Below are 19,486 nucleotides of genomic sequence, written 5' to 3' on the forward strand. Positions count from 1 at the left end.
TTGCATGACCTAGCACACATTTCAGAAGAAAAAATGGTGTGAAAAGTTGTAAACCATATAGACAGCAGTGCAACACCAGTGCTTTGCCTAATTATGTCTGGTTTTCATTCTGATGTGTAATCTGATATGCTTATGGGGCCTTTTAGAGATATTAAAGCAGAAAATAAATCTAAGTTAGTTATTAGTTCAGGAAAAATGAGAAGAATAACTACTACTATTTGGGAAAACTACTGAGATGCCAGACTGAGCTCTGAGTCAGTGTGCAGTGCGCTGCATACCTGTTTGCTGTCATGTCCCTCTCATCAGATGATAACGTTTCTATCAGCTAAAGAGGATTCCGATCTCTCTGACTGTACCACCAAAAGATCTCTTGGTAGTGTGTGGTGGGTAAGAGTCTTAAACCTCAGGAAGCTGTGGAAACCAGTGGGGGATTGTCACAGGCAGGGGACCCTCCCCTCTCCTCGGACTGAAATGTCTCTCCCTCTTGGTTTCGTGATCTTCATTTTACCTTATATTTATTGTCAGGTGAAACTCCTTCTTGACATGCAATGGTATGATGTTGAGATAGCTGCAAAATACTTCAGCATCTTTCAGAATGAAAGCCACTATAAATAAAATATGCACATGTAGGTGCACATTTGTATGTTTGGGGAATATTCTGCTAGGAACCATTAGATTCTGAGATCATTAGCAAACCCTTTTTCTCATTTACTGACTGGTTTTAGTCTGATTGCAACTCTATTAATTTGAAAGAGGCTACAGCCCTACTTTATTCTCATCTTTGCAACTGTTAATATATAATTAATGTGGGGAATTGCAAAGTATACTCTGAGCACAGCTCATATTCCCATCTTGTTAGGGGCTTGCATTTGGTAACATTTTCTCTTCATTGAGGAATGCTCTGTGTTTTATTAGGTCAGTGAACCATTCCAGCATGTGCATAAATCGTTCTGTTGAGCTTTCTTGTCATGCCTGAATAAGAAGAGAAAAAAGATTCTCGTACACACAGTTTTCCTCTGTTGACTGTTTCTGCAGCTCTGGGCTTGCAAATATGACCTGACATTTAGGCACGTTCTTGTTGTGCTGAGTTGGTGAAGTCACTGCCTGGGCCTGCTGAAAGTTGGTTTATTTTCATCTGTACAAAGGAAAAGGGAGATTCAGGCAGAGTAACCAAGGAGAACTACAGTGGCCCAGGAGATGAAGTCTCAAGCCAATAAAACCAGCCACAGGCCACTGTGGTCTGGCTGATAACCCAGCCAAGAAGTGAGGACCTAAGGTGAGAGCCCGGTCAGAAGGTTTGGAATAGGACCTCTGTCGGCATTGGCACTGCACTGATCTCTTCATCACCCTGTTATTATCTCTCTTAGAAAGTAAGCTTAAACTGACTTGGAAAGCAGTGCTGGAGGGGATTGTCTTACGAGTGTCTTTTTGTATATAAACAGACAACATTAATCGCTATAACCGTGTGCCCTCTGGGCTTTTCAAGTGGTAGATCCATTGCTCCTTTTTTAAGAGACATTTAAAAAATATTTTAGTTAAATATAGACCCCCTAAAGTATTGTTTCTTAAATCAATTAGTGGGGAAAAGCACTTATCCTAAGACAGAGGCCCACTGCAAAGAGAGGTGCAGTAATTCAGGAACCCCTACTCTTTTACTTTAAAGATGCTTTTACATACAGCAGCAACTCTAGCACATTTCTTCAGTGCCTTTAAGATACGAGGAAAGAAATACTGTATCAGAATTTAGATTTTCTACTCTAGTAAAATTCATGCTGTAGTTTGGGAATGTTTTGCTTATGGAATGAATAAAAAATTTAATAAGGCTTTTGGGCTTATTTAGGATATATATTCAATTCTTACCCAGATGTATTCTTGTTCTCTTCCTGAAAAATAAATTTTGACAGCTGCATGTGCTCAGAACCCTCATTAAAATAAATGCATCCGCTACATATATATGAACAAAATGTGATTTTTAAGAAAGGCCAACTAATGGTTTTGTGACAAATCTTTACTAAGAGTGAGCAGAGAGAAGCACTGCTCTGAGAGCAGACCAAAAACCAGGTGGTACCTTGAGTCTCTCTCTCCTGTTTGGCCCTATCCCTTACTCTGGGAAGTCACAACTCTCCCTGTTCTCCCCAGGCAACACACACGGATCATGTTGTGTTCAGCTGAATGGGAAAGACAGCAGTAGCCCTGATTTTTTTTCCTTCATCTTCTGTTGTATTTCCTGCCCAAGGAAGGAAGATGACATCTAATATGACCCTATTCTGTTACATCAACTGGAAAATTTGGTAAGGACTGAGACCAGTGTTTCCTTTTCCCATATCTCCAGACTGGGCACCAACCAGTCCCCAAGCCAGCCTGCAAATCTTTGTACTTCTGTTGCAAAACTAATGCTTTGAGCACTAAGTTACAAGTTTCTCTGCTATAAGCAGCTGTTCATTTTCTTCCAAACACCCACTGCTCAAGGATATTTGCCATCCAGAAATCTTAGAGAAATACCTGTTGCTTTTAAGCACATCCTTGACATATGAAAAGCAAGTCTAATGCAAATGATTCCTCCATCTGTTTAGATGAGATACACAGTTTGTTCCCTGCTTGGTTTGTGTAGGAGAGTAACCTGGACCTCTGGTTTGCAAACTGGCTGATTTTAGACAGCTTAAGTCAATCTGGCTACTCCGTGAAGGCATTCCAGAGAATATATCACACGGTGTCAAAATGACAACTCGGTAGGAGTCTGATTTGTTGAGCAGTAAAACTTCCTGCTTATGCAGCTGGCGAGGCAGTAATGTACAGAAATATTACATGGGAAGGCTGGAATATGGGAAACCGGTGACTTTCACAATATGACATTGCTTAGCAAAAAGCTGCCTGTGAAACCCAGTGTTCACATTTCCAATTAGTTTGCCTCTAGCTCTCATGCAAGTAAAGTCCTCATGCTACCGGGAAGGAAAAAGGAAGGGGGAGGGAAGAGGAGCAAGCAGAGCTGGAGAAATGAGTGTGACTTATATTGTGCACTGTGTATTGGCTATAAATCCTGCCTGCAGGAATTACTGAAATGGAGAAATAGTTATCTCCTAACTTTGAGATCCAATCTGCAAAGTCCCTATGTCAGTGTGATGATTTATGTGATACAAAGTCGTCAGGATTCAACCTGACACAATGAAATAGATGTGTGCAGGAACATGGTCTCGGTTTTAAACGGTGAGTAAAGCCCAGCTTGCCGACTGTGCTACGGAACGCGGGTCCAGCGTGCACGGTGCCGACACAGGAACAGAGGTCAGGCTGCGGGTGCGCTGGAGAAGGGAAGAGGAGGATGCTCGTCACTGTTCTCCCGTGACCTCTGCTTCCTGATGAGCTCCAGAGGGAGCTGTGGCTCGCCTTTTTGCTCAGAGATGCACTCACAAGAAGCAGATAGTGCAGGATACATGTGCGGTACCATGAATCCCTCCTTTTCTCCCCTTCTCTTTGCTCCAAACATTCATAAAGAAAACTCAGGTTTATGAGATTTTATTTGTAAGAGTTTTTCTGCAAAGCTGTCCTATGCAAATACAGGTAGTAAATAAATGAAACCTAGTGTGCTGTCTTTGTAATTTTAGTAAGGATGCAGTAGAAATCAGTGAGAACCCTGCTTTAGAGCCTCATGAAAAACAGTGACATCCCAGGATTGTTACAGCTGTGCATTTTTCAAAAGGGAATCCAGACCTCTGTGCAAATAGTTCTTCTTTAGCGTTAGTGCTGAGTGTGTTTGTTTGATGCAAAGTTGATCCAGAAATATATTTTCTTTTGAGGTGCTGCCAGCATTTGCCTCTTCCCTCTCAAAAAGACTGATTATACCGAAAACAACACGTAGCAAGTGAGGATACAAGGTTGTAGGATTGGTGAGGCATAACCACACATTTCACTGTCAGTGCTGCCACCCACTCGTCCAGGTTGTGGGCGTCTGGTTTGCATAATCACCAAGCAGTTATTTATCAGGAAACACACCAGAAAAGCCTTATATTTCAGCTGGTAGCCAATCAGACCTCGATGATTTGCACTTTTTTTTTTGGTTTTGAGATGATGTTTATTTAGATACCAAACACAAACTTTCCTGATGAATGCCTTTCTCCATACACTAAGGAAGCAAAGAGGAGTGAGTCCGAACAGCAAAGCCATGGTGCCACCACTCTATCCTGCGCATTTTTGGCTGTCATGCAGAGAGCAGTAGGAATTCCAAACTGTACAGGAATGAAAGTGAAAATCCTACAGCATACTGTGTATATTTAAAATAAACCGATAGCCTATTTGGGTTCAGTTTAAAAATGACCCGTTTTTGAAGGGCCACGTGGATTTTAGTTTTAATTCTCTCCTTCAATTGAGAACCCGAAGCTGCCAAAACCAAACAGAAGCTTTTGTTTCTTTGTCCATGCAGGAGACTTATTAAGAAGGAAAGATAAATGCCTAAAAGCAATGGAAACAATATCAACATATCCGAAGGGTAAGTGATGAAAGCACTGATTGGACTGTGGAGGAAGGCTTGCAGAGGTCAGCTGAGACTGACTTCTGCTGTGTGCCATGCAGTCCTTTGCTCCAGAGGAGCATAAAAATCTAGAACCTCTGGCAGAGGAGAGAGAAGGTATTTCATATGACAACAGTGAGAAGACATACAACTCTAATAGCAACTGCTTGTCATGAAAAGCTTGTGAAAAAACTTGTCCCATGATACTTGTCCCATGTGCTGTTGATTTTAAGCAAGAAAAAAAAAAAACCATTACTCAACAATTTCCACCAATTAACAGTCAGTGGCCAGTAAGAGTCAGCAAATAGTAGCATTTTCCTTCTACTTAGTCATGTTTCTCTTCACTCATCACATTCATAGGTCCTTTATTTAAGTTTTTATAACACTAGGCTAAATAAAACAGACTATGTAGTGACTGTGAAAGTAGAATGGAGGCTTGGATCAGACAGAACAAAAATATTTTCATCATCTCGAAAAACCTTTTTGCAAAAGATTACATCAAGATGGACAACAAAGCCTCACAAACTTTTGGAAAGTGAAAAGAAACACTCTGTGTTGGTAGTGGTTGGAGGATTTCAGAGAGTGCTTTGCTAGACTGCAATCATCATCACCGCGTTTTCCTTTGATCTGTCTGGAGACGTGGCAGGATGTTTAAAGCTGGAAACAGCACTTTTCTAATGTTCTCTAACCTCAAAAACAAGATGCCGAACATAAGGTTTTTTCCTCCTTTTTTCTCCCTCCAGCTCATTCCTGCCAGAACAGACTATTCAATTGTGTACTGTGCATCAGGACTCTCCCTGCTGAAGGAGGGGAGAGCTGTAGTACGAGGAATGAGAGGGCTTTTGTTGCTGGAGGGAATTTTTTACTAGCTTTTTTCTCTGTGTGTGAGAGACATAAAGTGCTCTGGAAATGTACAGATTCTTCCTGCCAAGAACGCTTGTTTTCACAGCTCCCCTTTAGCCAATTTCAAACTGATTAAGAAATAATAATAAAAAAAAAAAAGTTTCCACATACATATCCTAAACTCCCTGGCTGACAGATATTGCTGAGCAATAGAGTCTGTAAAAGTGCCAAAATAATCTATTTGCCCAGAAGAATAGAAGAATCAAATATTAATACTGATGGTAACGTGAAAAGAGACTTTTCAGTGACAAGAATAAATTCAAAGCTGAAGTGTGATTAACCAACTGTCTTAATTAAGCTATAAGTATGATGTACTAGTATTTTTAAGGACCTCATTCAGCTGCTTGGCCTTTGGCTTTAAATTTTTTCCCCCAAAAAACTTTAATGCAAAATAATTAATTCCTCTCCAGATTTGAGTGTTACTCTTTTTGAGTGAAATATTTAGAGAGGATTCTATCAAAATGTTCTACTCCTGACACTGACTTGACTTAATGCTATTCTAATAAAAAAGTAGATTTTGCGTATAATGTAATGCTATATGAGCTCTGATAGAAATATAGGAGATCACAGCATAAATACAGGCTGAATATTCTGTGGAGCATGTACAGAAAGGAAAAAAAAGCTGTTTGGGAGTCAGAGAACATTGGAAAACAAAGGGAAATCTGTAACTCACTTTTCTGGCACCTTCTCCCGGTGTAGCCCTCGGTGCAGGAGCACACGTTGGTTCGAATGCAGTGACCGCCGTTCTTACAAGGGGGAATGCACACAGCTAGTGAAAGGAAAGGAGAAGTTTTGTGCACCAAAATCACACAGGGGATCAACACTGCCTAAGTACAGGTACCTTATTTAGGGGCCTCTGTTGGGAGACTAGCCTGCAGAGGGGTTTTTTTCACTTGGGGCAGGGAAGGTGTCTCCCCAGAGGGTGATTTTGGCAGATGCCCGGATGGAGAGCCTGATTCTGTCTTGTTCATGGAAAGAATGTGGGACATAACTCCTAGCATCTAAGGGGCTCAGATACCTGCAGTTAAGACGTCAGGATATTCCTGAGAATCTCTTAGGTTTTTAAATCTCCAGCTAAAGATCTTCCTCAAGGCTTCTGCCTTTGAAATAAACATCAGTGTTTGACATTTGCTAACTTGACTTTGTTGCTGTTACTTCCCCCTTTCTCAATGAAGCAGGAGGAAGGGTTTTGCTATTCTTCAGCATCCATCCACTATACCCCCATATCAATTCCATATCCCGTACAAGTAGATATTTATTTTCAAGTTTGAACTTTATCTAAACCATAACACTTAAAGGCAAAAATTCCAAATCACCTAGGTGTTGGAAATAACCTTCCATGGTAAATCTCAAAAGGGAAAGATCATCAAGTTGCAGTCTGTATCATTTTGGTATCATTTTTGTGCTCTCCTTCACCCCCAACATCATAAAAGCAAAGAGCTTCCAGCAAGTTTCATTTACAACTAGATTTTTGTGTGCGAATCATTCACTTGCAAAAATATGCATTGGGACTGCATTCATCTAGGAACTCCAGGGAAACAAAAGAAAGAGAGTAAGAATGAAGAACATTTAATATTGAAATAGTTCAGGTTTGGTAATAAGGATGTATTTATATTCCGAGATTAGAGGGTTACTAGAGCTATGCTCAAAAAGAAATGAAAAATGACTGGTGTAAGCACAGGTGCCTTCCAGCTACTTGAGCCCATAACAGAAGTTCCTCTCTCCTACATGTTCTGCCTCAGATAATGGGTCATTAACTTGACTTCTCAAGCACAAAGTGAGCAAGAAACCCAAGATATGGTTTGCCTCAGTTTAGAGCTCAGTCTAGAACAGGGATTCAAAATCAGGTCCTGCTCTATGTCAGTCAGAGCAATATTTGATATCTTTGAGCAGGGACCTGATGGAGTCCTGTTCAAGTCTCCCACCCATGGCACTTTAGGGTGGTCAAGTAGGTGATATTGTGAGCCCCATGTGAAGATGAATTATCATCTGGCTCCGATAGTACCTTCCACAGGGTATGCAAAATGAACAAAGTAGAGCCATGCTTCAATGTTTAATTGAACAGTTGTTAAGTAGTGATATCACTGACTCAGATAGCTTTAGATTAATTATTTAGTTTTCATTAATACCATAACAAATAAGTGCTTACTCCTTCGCAGTACCATTAAGAACAATATAATGTGGATTTATGACAGACTATAACACCAAAGGAGAGCACAGAATTATGACAAAGAGAGTCTCTGGATATGCTTCATGTGGGGGCAGGTAAAAATATAGGTGCTGTTTGTATTTTGAAGCCTGGATCCTTTATCAAGATGATAAATAGAACTTTCTTACCTCTCTGGCACTGTGGTCCGTAGAAACCATAAGGACACGAACACACATTTGGCCGTACGCAGATTCCTCCATTCAGGCACACGGGGTTGCACACAGCTGTATGGGAATATTAGACAACTCTATGGACCTTTGGTCACGAACTTTTTAGAGTAGCCACTCTTTTACTGCTGACTCTTTTACAGGTCATTAGAGTAAATATTTCTAGTAATACTGTGATAAGTTTCATGCAGTCCTTGCTGGTCAGTTGTGCTGTGGCATTTATTTATGGTTGACACAGTGGGAGCATTTCAATGGTGTTTTAACATAGCTTGGGGGATGAAACGGAGTATAATTTAATGTAATGATTTAATTTATTTCTGATGTATTCCTTTAGTTCACACAGTTCATTTGCTTCCATTCCAGTGTCCTCACCAAACACAATCCCGAGGTAGTAACTGTGGTCTCATTATATGGTCCCTGGGGAACCTGGAGTTGAGATATTAACCATTTGCTGCTTTGGCTGCGTTCAGCAGAGTATTGTGGCATTTTCATGAAGTCAAATAGGTGTGCACCCCAAAACCTGTTTGTTCTGCCTCATTTAAATGCCACTTCCTACAACACATTGGCTCATGCATCACCAGCAAAGCTACTGGCTGAGCTCCCTTTGCCTCTCTATGCAACTGTTATTACTGTAGATGATATAACAAGCAGTAGGAATTAAAAGCTGTCTTGCATATTTGTATGTGGCAAGTACCAGACTGGTAAAAAAAAAGACTATTAGAATTGCAAATTGATTTAGCTGAGAAGTCAGTGTGTGAAGAATAAAGAATCTGATAAAGTTTTTATTGTACAGCAGAGTGACAATTTAAACCAGGCTTTTTCCTTCTATTCCGTTTATCTTTCAATATCTTGCAGAATAGCCCATTAAATAAATTAAATGCATTTAAGTTTAAATAAATTAAGGGTCACTAAAATATTTTAGATGAACTAAAGAAGAAATAAAATGTCAATTTGGAAAGAGAAAATAAGTGAAATCGTAGTCTAGATGAGAGGCTTTTTTGACTAAGAAAAACCACTTATGAAGTCAAAATGGACTTCATTCATTCCTAATGGAGAATTTGGATTAGTTGCCTCATTGTCCTGGCTAGTTCACAGATGTCCACAGTGTCAGTCTGTCAGTGTTTATATTTCCATTGGTACAGCCCCCTAAGTCCCTTTTTTTCTTTCATTTCTGTCTCTGTCTTCTTTCAAAAATTCCTATGATATCACTTCAGGTGGGAAACCCCAGCAGTATCCAGAAAATAGTCTGTGTAGTGCACACAAAACAGTGCCAGAGAGGTGAGCCTGATAGTCTTTCCCCTAAGGTGTCAGCAGACAAAAAAAATCCTGCCACTGTGATTCTGGGTTGGAAATTACTGTTGCTTTTGCTTCTTGCACATTCTCTTGGAATAATCCTGTTAAAGCCATGCCAAAATAAAATTGCAGAACTCAATGAGAAGAAAAAGAGGAGATAGTGGGAACCAGAATAGGTAGTGACAATCCCAGTCATTCTCCGTGGATCTTAGCTAGGCTAATTTATGTGTCCTCGTTAGGTCTGTCATTTTAACACTTACAGGAAGAGCAATCTCTGGGAGATGGAGGTTAAAATGACATCTCTCACCTTCCAGGAAAGGTAATGTAGGCTGAAGGTGTCTTAGTCATTTAGCATTCACTGTGGCAGAGCAGACTGCCTCTGTAGCCTTGAGGTTTGGCACTGATTAAGGTGGTCCTCGGTCTTGCTCCTTTTAATATTTCACTATTTTGCATGCCTTGTCCCAGGTGAGTGCTGCAGTTGCTGTGCCTTTGGAAGAAAAATATGTACTCCAGCTTTTAGCACTTCGATCCTGAGAAGGAGATCTGAGCTGTGTCTATTCAAAACAGGGCTCAGAACTGTGAGTACCGTCTAGAAATAGGTACCTAGTTCCAATCCTCACCTTGTCACTTTGTACTGACTGGTGGAGGTGGCTTTTCCCTGAGCTCCCACGTTCTGTGGATGCCTTTGCAGGTGCTGTGCAAGTACGAGATGCAGGCAGGAGGAGCAGTGTGAATTCTGGCAGCAGTGCATTCTAAGAAATAACTCCAGAATCACACAAGCTTAAAAGGCTGTGAAAAGGTTTTGTTTGTGGGTTTTCTCTCCGTAACCCTGATATTTAGATAAACATCTAAACTTAGGAATACTTACATAAACGTCTAAACTTATGAACACTTACATAAACATGTGAGCTTAGGAATACTTACATAAACTCAAAGCCTTCCGAGCTTTTGCCCTTTACTATTCTTTGTTCTTATGCTTTAACTCTTTAAGCAGCAGATACGAATCTGACCACTGAATTACAGGAACCACATGGATTTCAGGCATCAAAAGGCTTGAGAGACCAGCCATTTCTAGCCCTTTACCTGTTTCACAGGAAGGGCTGCTCCACCCACTTCTGCATTTGCACTCGTCTGGTGACACACAGACCCCACCGTTGTGACAGTGCCTGTTACACACCACTGGAAGACACAGAAAAGATCGACATGTCTTATCACTGGCACCAATGCATATCCTAAAGTTGCTCTATCACAGGAAATAACTAATAGTATTGATGCAAGAGGCAAACTGAGGGTTGAATCTGTCCTTTTCCTTGGTTTTCTTTCTCTATTAGAAGCCTTACATCTAAAATTCTTTGGTTTTAAAGTATTGCAGCTACTCTGGTTCAGACATGAAATTATGTTCCTGTCAAGGGCATCCTGATATTTAAATAAGCAGCACTGTAATGATGGAACTGCACATGTTCTGCCATTCAGTTAATATAGAAGGGTTTGAAGGCTGGAGTTTTTTCCTCCAGACGTTCTCTGTATTGAATCTCTTTTTTAACTTGCATTGCAGAGTAATATGGCTCCTAATAGGTATGGTTAGTATTTTGTGTTCTCAAAATTAGCATTTCTACCTTCACTCACAACCTTGAATTTCATAAATGTTACTATAAATAACATGCACGTTTTTACTTCTTTGTTTGTTTTTCCAGAAACATTTTTATGTAGAAAATATTGATATAGATGTGCATATTTTTACATAATACAACTACACTGCTGGTAAATAAATGCTCTGAAATAGTTTAGCTACTGTATTACTTCAACATGTTATATTTTGTTTTTCTTCCTGTATTTATTAATAATTTTAAGGGGAAATATAGAAAAAATAAAAAGTCATTTTTTAATCTTGTAATTTTCTGCTAATTCAAACATGTAATGAGAAAAGCCTGAGTGAGTTCATACGTACTTGTTTCACATCGAGGACCTACAAATCCATAAGCACAAGAACAAGTGTTTTGAGGTAGACAAGTTCCTCCATGCTCACATGGCGGATCACACTGTGCTGCAAGAATAGAACAGGAGACAAAAAAATGCAGTTCAAATATTACATTCTGTGTGGCTCTGAGCACAGCACAGGTTTCTTCTCTCCCCATATGATTTTATTAATCCAACAAGTAATTTGGCTGAGGAAAACACTGCAGGATAGCAGTGGGTATCACATTAATAATACAGCACTAATGAGTAGCCATATAATGTCTGCAAGGGAATGATTTTTGCATAATCATGTTTAACTTCTGAGCATGCACATTTTTAAGTACATATTTTTGAAGTGTAAGGATGGACCAAGTACAAGATTTGCCTGGTGGATGGTCAGTAAGCTTTAACCTGTGACAGAAGTTACATTAAGGCAGAGATGAAGTGTTTCTTCTGTAGAGAAAAGTGTTGTATGGGGATTTACCTGCCAAATGACAAACATTTAAGCAAAAATTTTAGTATTTCATGAGTAGTATGAGCTCTGTAGTCAAAGCAGCAAATCAGATAATGATTTCTTGACTTATTGCAATATACAGTGTCATTCTGTTGAAGAAAGAGGATGAGCAGTTGTACAGTGTAAAGTTGGAATGGACAGCAGCTCTTGAACCAGGATGTTTGCTGAAGAGACTCACCTGCCTTTTAGATGTTGATCATTATTAATCTAATGGTTTTATTGTAGAGGGAGCCTGGAAGGTTTCACCTCTTAAACCTGAGATCTAAGGTAGGTACCTGACACTAGATATCATGAACACTGCCATTTGTAGCCCTCTAATAAGAGGTAATCTTTTTATGGCAAACTCAAGAGGAGGAGGAAGATAACTGAAGGGACAAGAAGATCACTGACACTCAAAAAAGAAGTGCTGTGTGCAGGAACAGAGCAAGACACAGGTGTCAGCTGGCTCTCATGCCTCTGGGGAAAAAAACCCAAAACACCTCACATACCAGAATGAAAAACATCTTTCCTTCTGCTTGGGAAGTGAATACGCAGAAAAATGTTGTGCTTTGGCACACTTTACTGGCAGAGTTTTGTCTTTTCTAATGAATATGAAGCTAAGCAAGCTTATTCCAAGAAAAACGCAAAATGAAGCTAAAGAGATCTGAAACAAAGTGCTTTTCATTTTAAGTATTGTTACAAGGGAAAAGAACCTTAATGCACCACATTTTGTTCTTAAAACTGGAAAACGGACTGTGTAAATGGAAAGCTAAATGGAGGACAAATTCTTGGGGCACCCATAATTTCAATGCAGTTAGTGTGTTGAAGACCTCCTCACCTCTTGTAATTGTCACAAAGCCTTCATGTAAAGCCATGGAATATGAATTTTTCCATCCCAAAAAGTAATAAAAGCCTACACACATTGACCAATTCTAGTTAAAAAGACAAGCTCCGAGAAATCAAACATTTTGACAAAAATAACATTGAAGAAACATATTTGGTATTAGATCTGCTCTTCAGGTACTTTGGTATTTACATTTCCTGTTACCATACAATTTTAACTGTGAAATTTTCAATGCTGCATTATATAACTTTAGGATTTGATATACCTGAGAACAGAAAACTTACTAGATGTATTTTAGATCCATACTACACATGCTGAGAATGTCATTAAGCTAAATTTAGTTTTGATTTGATGGGCTATGAGGTTTAGACATTTGCAAATCAACATATATTTAGCTGAAATTCAAAGTGTACATCTATGAGAAAAAAAAGGATAAAAAAATAATTGTCTGGAAAACTAAATAGATTTAGATAAGTTTAGATTAGATACTACTGTATTACTGTGAGGGTGGTGAGGCACTGGCACAGGTTGCCCAGAGAAGCTGTGTGTGTCACATCCCTGGAAGTGTTGAGGATCAGATTGGGTGGGGCTTGGAATAAACTGGGCAAGTGGTAGGTGTCCCTGCCCACAGCAAGGGGGGTGGAATGAGATGATCTTTCAGGTCCCTTCCATCCCAAACCATTCTGTCATTCTATTATTTGATTTAGACCCATTTAAGCAGCTAACATTAACCTTTCCAAAAGTGTTTCTAATTCAGCCACCAGTAGCAGCCGCTGAAGCAAGTCAGAGGCTCAGGCACCTGGGGGACTCATGCCATTAGGGCAAACTGGAGGTAACAGCCCATGGTGAAATGGAAAGTCAACAAAAGGGGAAGAAATTGAAGCCGGCTTTACATAAATGTGTTATTCCCTTAAAATTTCAGGGCTATGATTATAATTTGTCACTTGTGTTTGGGGGCTTGCACTGGATCTCACTGAAGTGAAGGGCAAGTGTAGGGCTCTGAAAGGAAGGTGCTGCTGCACACATATCCATCTGAACCCTTCCCATTTCCCTGGGCTTGGGTAAGCACAGGGCTTGTTTATAAAGGGATTTCTTTGCAATTAGAAACTAATGGGGGGTAGAAATGGTTAATATTATCTGTGTGGTGATAGGGGAGTACAAAACCTTGCAAAAACGTACCACTCTTTTTAAAGTATGTGAAATATGATTGCCTTTCCTGTAGGATGATGGTTGTATAAAGCCTCCAGGTGCCTAAGTGCTATGCCAAGCACAGTGACATTCAAACATATTATGCTTTATTTCAGTGTGGTTTGTATGTAGCACTTAGAGCAAATGTGTCCGTTTGAATAGAATACTTTCCATCTGGCCTTTACACATTCCAAGATGCATCTGAACTGTCAGAAAAGAACATGGTATTTTGGATATTAAAACATTTAGCTCTTATGGTGACATTTAATAGTAAAATGTTTAAAACTGTTCTATTACTGGGGAATAGCAAAAGATAAAAACTGAGCACTGGCTGGTATGTGAGAGCGAGAGTAATATTCACCTAAAAGACATTTCCCTCTGTAATAGAAATACATTGTTTGTGTCAGATTTTTTTCCCAAACTTCTATCTTTCATCTTCTGGAATGATTTTTTTTTTTCCATAAGCATTTGCTAAACTGTAGAAAGGTATTGCAGTGTTTTTATACTAAGTAGTTTTGGATGGGATAAAATAACAGCAAAGAGGAGAACATTGCTGCAAATGGTCAATCTTGCTGTCAAATGTATGTTTATGTTTATAATTTAAAATCTGGAGATGAAAATGGAGAAGTGTATTATTGTTTTCTTTGAAAAGGTTTTTTGGGAAGTATCCCAAAACTTCTTTTTTTTCTATTAAAATGAGATCATAACCTTTTTATAAGTTTGTCTACGATAACTCCGGGGGCACTCAGGAGTACTAGATGCTGTGTTGTTTTCTCCATTTTCAGTATCCTTATCAGCAAATATCTTCCAGGACAGAGTTATTGCTGGGCATCTCAAGTGAGTAACTCTCTGTGCCATCCAGCACAGGAATTCCTGGGTCTGCACCACTAAAGCCAGGCTTGGAAGTGTGAAAGCATTACCTGCTTAAAATTTTGAACACCAGTCAGATCAGGACAGACTTCACTGGAAGGAATCTACATTGTTGTACATTGTTTCATTGTACATTATTTATTTTCTTTCAAAGATGCATCTATCTAATTTCCTAAATGGATGAAGTTTTAATATGTACAGCATAAGGTGGGTAAAAAAAGGGAAAATAAAGTTAACAGGTTATTGGTTTTCCTTTTGAAAATTGTGGGCTGAAGCATTTCTTTTGCATGCAAGATACTCAGACAAAGGAAAGAAAGCATAGGGTTAAAGCATGTGTTAGTCCAATTAAAATAACTCATATGCATATTTAAATAGTCCAGCGGTCTGGAGCCCAGTTGTGAGAGAAATGCCCATCATGCAGCTAGAATATTAACAAGAGTAACTTGACTGAATAAGTTGGGAATACAAATGCAGACTCTGGTTCTGGTTAGGTTGTACTAATGGATTTTGTGAAATGTCAGCTGAGTGCTCATCTACAGTCAAAAAAAAGCAAATAAAGTCTTAGGAATTGCTAAGAAATGAGCAAAGCACAAAATGTCAGACTTTATTATGGTCTGTGTCCATGGTGAGCTGCATCTGAAATACCGTGTGCAGGTCTGATCCCCCAGCTCAGAAAAGATACAGTAAAAGTGGAAAAAAATTGCAGAAAATGGTGACAAGGATAACCAAAGTTATGGAAGACCTTTTGTACAAAGAACAAGTGAATATATTAGGTCCTTGGGAAGGACATAACTAGGTGGTTAGGATAGAAAACTGTAAGTCTGACATGGCCCAGAAGGGGTGAACAGGGTAATGTTCAAAGGCATTGCCTTGATATTTTTAAGCACATGATCCATAACTTGCTGAGAGACTATTCTGGACAGTATCCCAATATCTTTCCCATATACTACCAGGCAAATGCTGTTGGTAGCTGTTGGAGCTAGGAGAAGGACTTTTGGTCTGATGTGGTAGATCTTTTTTGTGTAAAATGACAAAAGAGACGAATGTCAGCTGCCTGATTTTTTTCTACCTCGTTTCATCCAGCTGTTCATCCTGAGGTCATAATGCTATCCCAGCTACTCCATCTTTCCTGTTATTTTAAAAATTATTTACTTCGAACAGTGGTTTTTTAATGTCAAAGCAGTGCTGTGTTTTTAACTCTTGAGCAGAAAGCATTACTCCTACTATTCTAGGCTATACTTTCCCTTAGAAAATACAGTGCAAAGCCTATAAAATATCCCAGAGTTTTACTGACTTCACATTTTTAAGAAAATATTTCTAAAGTAGCATGACTTTATCTTCCATAGGAATGCTGCAGTTCTTTTATGACTACTAAAAAACCAGAAAGATGCTAGTTATTAAATGTCAATCTAATCCAAAATAGTTCAAAATAATTATCTGCATTCTACTGAATAGAGACTTTGACTATTTAAATGTATAGTTTCAGTGACCAGACACTCCCTATCAAAGGGTTTTGGAAATATGGAAACACAAATAAAAGGATGACCAGAAATTTGGCTTAAATCCTTATCTTTCTTCAGTCTTCAGGTCTAGGCCTCTCAAAAAGAAGCCCAAAAACTATGCCCAAAGCAGAGTTTCTGATTAAATTCAACCCTGTTATCAAATGGAGAGGATGTGTTCCACCTTAGGGCACCCTGGGGAGCTTAAGGACTACAGCAGCTTCTCTTGGGCAGTGCCATATGCACAGACCCTGGTGAATGAACCAGGGAAACAACAGCATTTGTTTCCTTTCCCTTGTCCAGAGGGTGCAGCATCTTTGAAGGTGCAGGTCTGTGTCCCTGTAGTAGAGTGGGGAACATGGGCAGGACAAAAAGTAATTGCTCTGTAGGGTGACTAACAACATTAACAAACATTCCAGAGCAATACCCTTAAAAGTTACAAAGTGCTGTGTTACATGTGCCACTTGTAATAAACCAGACAAAAACGTTCTGAAAGTAATTCTGAATTGGAATTGTTTTGCATTATTACAGCACTAGGTTTTCATTCCACTGGCATGCTGAGCTGAAATGGGTAAAGCTCTGTAAGCATTCTGAGGCTCCTGGAGTGCATGTTGGCAGATGATATGTGCTGTCCTGTAAAACTGCTGAAAGTATGCTGCAGTAATGCATGGGGTTTTATGGCATATATCCTTGGAAATGGCACTCAGAGTGAATATTAGTTGTTTAGCAACCTCCTTCATCATCAGAGGAACTCTTGGCTAAGTTTACTCCACAAAAGACAGAGAGCATTTTCTCCAAGAGGAAATGTGGGACAATCCAGGGGACTACAGCAGGCCTGATCCCCCCTATTTATATTTTAATTTTTGTATAGGTGATGCCAGCTATCTCCAAAACTGTATCTCCAAAACACTACTCTGAAATGAAGCTTTTAAAGCTGGTCTGTTTGGGAGACTAGTCTTGACCTTAGGCCACTAATAAATGGCCATATTGCCTTTGTGCAGGAAGGTGAAAGAGCTTTAAGAACTGAGAAGCTGGTGAGCCTGCAAGAAGAGACAGGGGAATGATGAGTAGAGCCTTGAGGAACTGCTTCATCTCACCTCATCTGCAGAGTATGTAGTTGCCGTCAGAAGTGAAAGAATTAAGAATCTGTAATCCTTATTGCACCAAAGCAAGATGAGGAAAAACAGGGTTCTACTTCTTACAGACAACATAGATGTCAATAGGGTGATCTAAATGGAAATTGCTAACAGGATCTGAATATATCTTAATTTAGATGCCTGAATGCAAGCAAAACACATTGATATCTAGCTAAGTTCTTCTAAGAGAAGGTAAGAGGTTGTACCTGATGGTCCCCAGGGATCTCTTCCAGCTTGTGGTCCTGTGAGCCTGTGATTCCAATGTCAGAGTAGAGGGAAAGGACTTCCAATTAAACCATAACAGGGAGACTGAGGGGCTTGTCCAAAGGGATAAGAATATCACAGATATAGAATGTGTTATGATTTACATTAGAAGAGAAATTAATTTTCAGGATGTTTTTTTTTTCCCTGCAAGTCCTCTGAGCCTGATTTTGAATCTGCACAACTGGAAAAAAAAATATTACATTCTCTCACAAGACAAATACCACTCAGAAAAGTATTTATTATCTTAGAATATTTCCAGACATTCTTATTAAACAAAGGTCACATCGCCTCAAGCACCACAGGTATTAAAACTTGCTACCAGTGGGCTGTTTCTTTTATCTCTGAATTTGGATATCAAATGGGAAGGTGACAACTATCAATAGTGTCTGAGTCTGTCGACATTTTTGCTCACTTGGCAAGGATGTTGTGTTGAAGCCTGAAGATTTTGCAAATGTTGGTCTCATCTAAGCTTTGATCCCTTGCCCAATTTTCCTGCCTGCTGTTCTTAGAGGGGGCCACTGTCTTGAAAGGATTCAGTACAGTTTTGTCCGCATTGTAAGGTGATGATAGCTGAGGTTATGACAGGCCTTAATCCAAGAAATTTTCCTTGTTTTTCAACCTCATCTGTCATGATGAATCATCTGCCTCTGACGTGGGAAGAGACATCCACGGCTGGAGGTACAATGGGTGCTCTTCACACTACTGGCCACGCTCCAAGGTGCTGCCCACAGGTGGGCAGAGGAGCTCAGGATGAAGCAGAAGAGGGAGCAGACAGGCTAATTATTGAGTCAGGTGTCACAGTCAGTGACAAGAGACAAATAAAGGATGTTTGTGTATCATGTCATCAAGCCCCGAGACACAGAATGATGTTGGTAATAAAATAAAATATTTCATCCTAAGGACTCTCTGGAGAGATTTTCAGTAATACCAGTAATTGAAGAAAACATCTCATCTTGCAAGATAGTAAAAGGCAGAGGGAGATTTATATTTTAAGGTAGACTTATCTTTTAGGGTTTATACTGATGGGCATACTAAACATAGACACAGCAGCTGTGTAGTCATATCTCTAAATATTCTTTTGTACCTGGGTCTGGTCTTTGAGGGGAGGACCTTTGGGGGTCGGACTTGCTTTGGGCTTCCCAGTACTAGTAGCTAGTTGGTGCTTTTCCATCTCCAGGTATAAAACAGAGGTCAAAGACAGGATCTTTTGTGCCGAGTAACCTTAAGTCCTTTAGAAAGGGCATTTCAGAAATGTGCAAACAGGCGAAAAATTATAGCGCCCAAGATAACAGTAACCTTTTCTTGTACATTTTGTAAACGGTCTCCAGCAGCTCTCTGAGCTCAGAGGACTGCAGCAATGGTGGGGGCTTTACACCCCCACAAAGCCTTGTTTACAGCAAGGAATCCCTGAAAGGTCCTCCACAGCACATCACAGCTGAGACCCCCCTACTCCTGTCTGCTCTGGGCATGGAACATGAGAGACCAGTAGTGAAAGAGAGTGAAACAGATGATGCAAATGCTTTTGCTTTGTGCAGTGAAAGGTCAGTTACGAGATGAACTTATCAGAAGCATGTCAACAAAAGGTGTGATTAATGATAGCTAAGTCAAGGAATTCATTACTTCAACAATGTGCACAATTCAACAATGTTTTACAGAGGTATTCTCAGCTGTCTCATGAATAACTCAATATATTGTGAAAACCCTTCTGGTATTATACATTTCAGAGGGCAAACTCAGTTTCGTATTTAAGATATTAGATAAATATTTACAAGTAATTCGTAAGGTAGTAGAACACTTAGTTTTCATAGAATATGTGTTGTATAGAGAAATGGAGTCAATTTTACTCTTTCCTACAGAAGTTTGATATGTTTTCAAATGTGATGAGTTCAGTAGAATGAACCTGGCCTTAACGCAAGGGTAAGTGAGATGACAATCTGTCCCTGGTTTTAATAGATTAGATATTATCAAATAAACATGTCATTTTTGTAAGCAGAAAGAGCTTTTTCAAAATTACAGACTTAGTTTCTTATTTTGAAATATAATTGATTTTGAAAACAGAATGATCCCAGCTACAAAAATCTCTGAATTTATAATAAAAATTAATTTTTACTTTGGAGAATTGTTAGACCTGAAATTATAAAAGAATCTTAGAGAGGATTTTCC

At 39.4% G+C, this 19,486-nt stretch overlaps 1 protein-coding gene across 1 annotated transcript in view; it reads right to left on the minus strand.

Moving 5' to 3' along the window:
• LOC114002759 (von Willebrand factor D and EGF domain-containing protein-like) overlaps positions 1-19,486 on the minus strand; it is a 182,790-nt gene that overhangs the window by 23,108 nt on the left and 140,196 nt on the right. Inside the window, exons 22-25 of the mRNA XM_039386360.1 lie at positions 11,022-11,117; positions 10,157-10,252; positions 7,742-7,837; positions 6,078-6,173 (exon numbers count right to left, since the gene is read on the minus strand). Of these exons, the coding sequence (XP_039242294.1) occupies positions 6,078-6,173; positions 7,742-7,837; positions 10,157-10,252; positions 11,022-11,117 (384 nt within the window). The remainder of the gene's footprint in view (positions 1-6,077; positions 6,174-7,741; positions 7,838-10,156; positions 10,253-11,021; positions 11,118-19,486) is intronic.

This window comes from Pipra filicauda, unplaced genomic scaffold (assembly GCF_003945595.2).
Source record: "Pipra filicauda isolate LSUMZ 115617 unplaced genomic scaffold, ASM394559v2 scaffold47_size6085603_pilon, whole genome shotgun sequence".
Taxonomy (NCBI): domain Eukaryota; kingdom Metazoa; phylum Chordata; class Aves; order Passeriformes; family Pipridae; genus Pipra; species Pipra filicauda.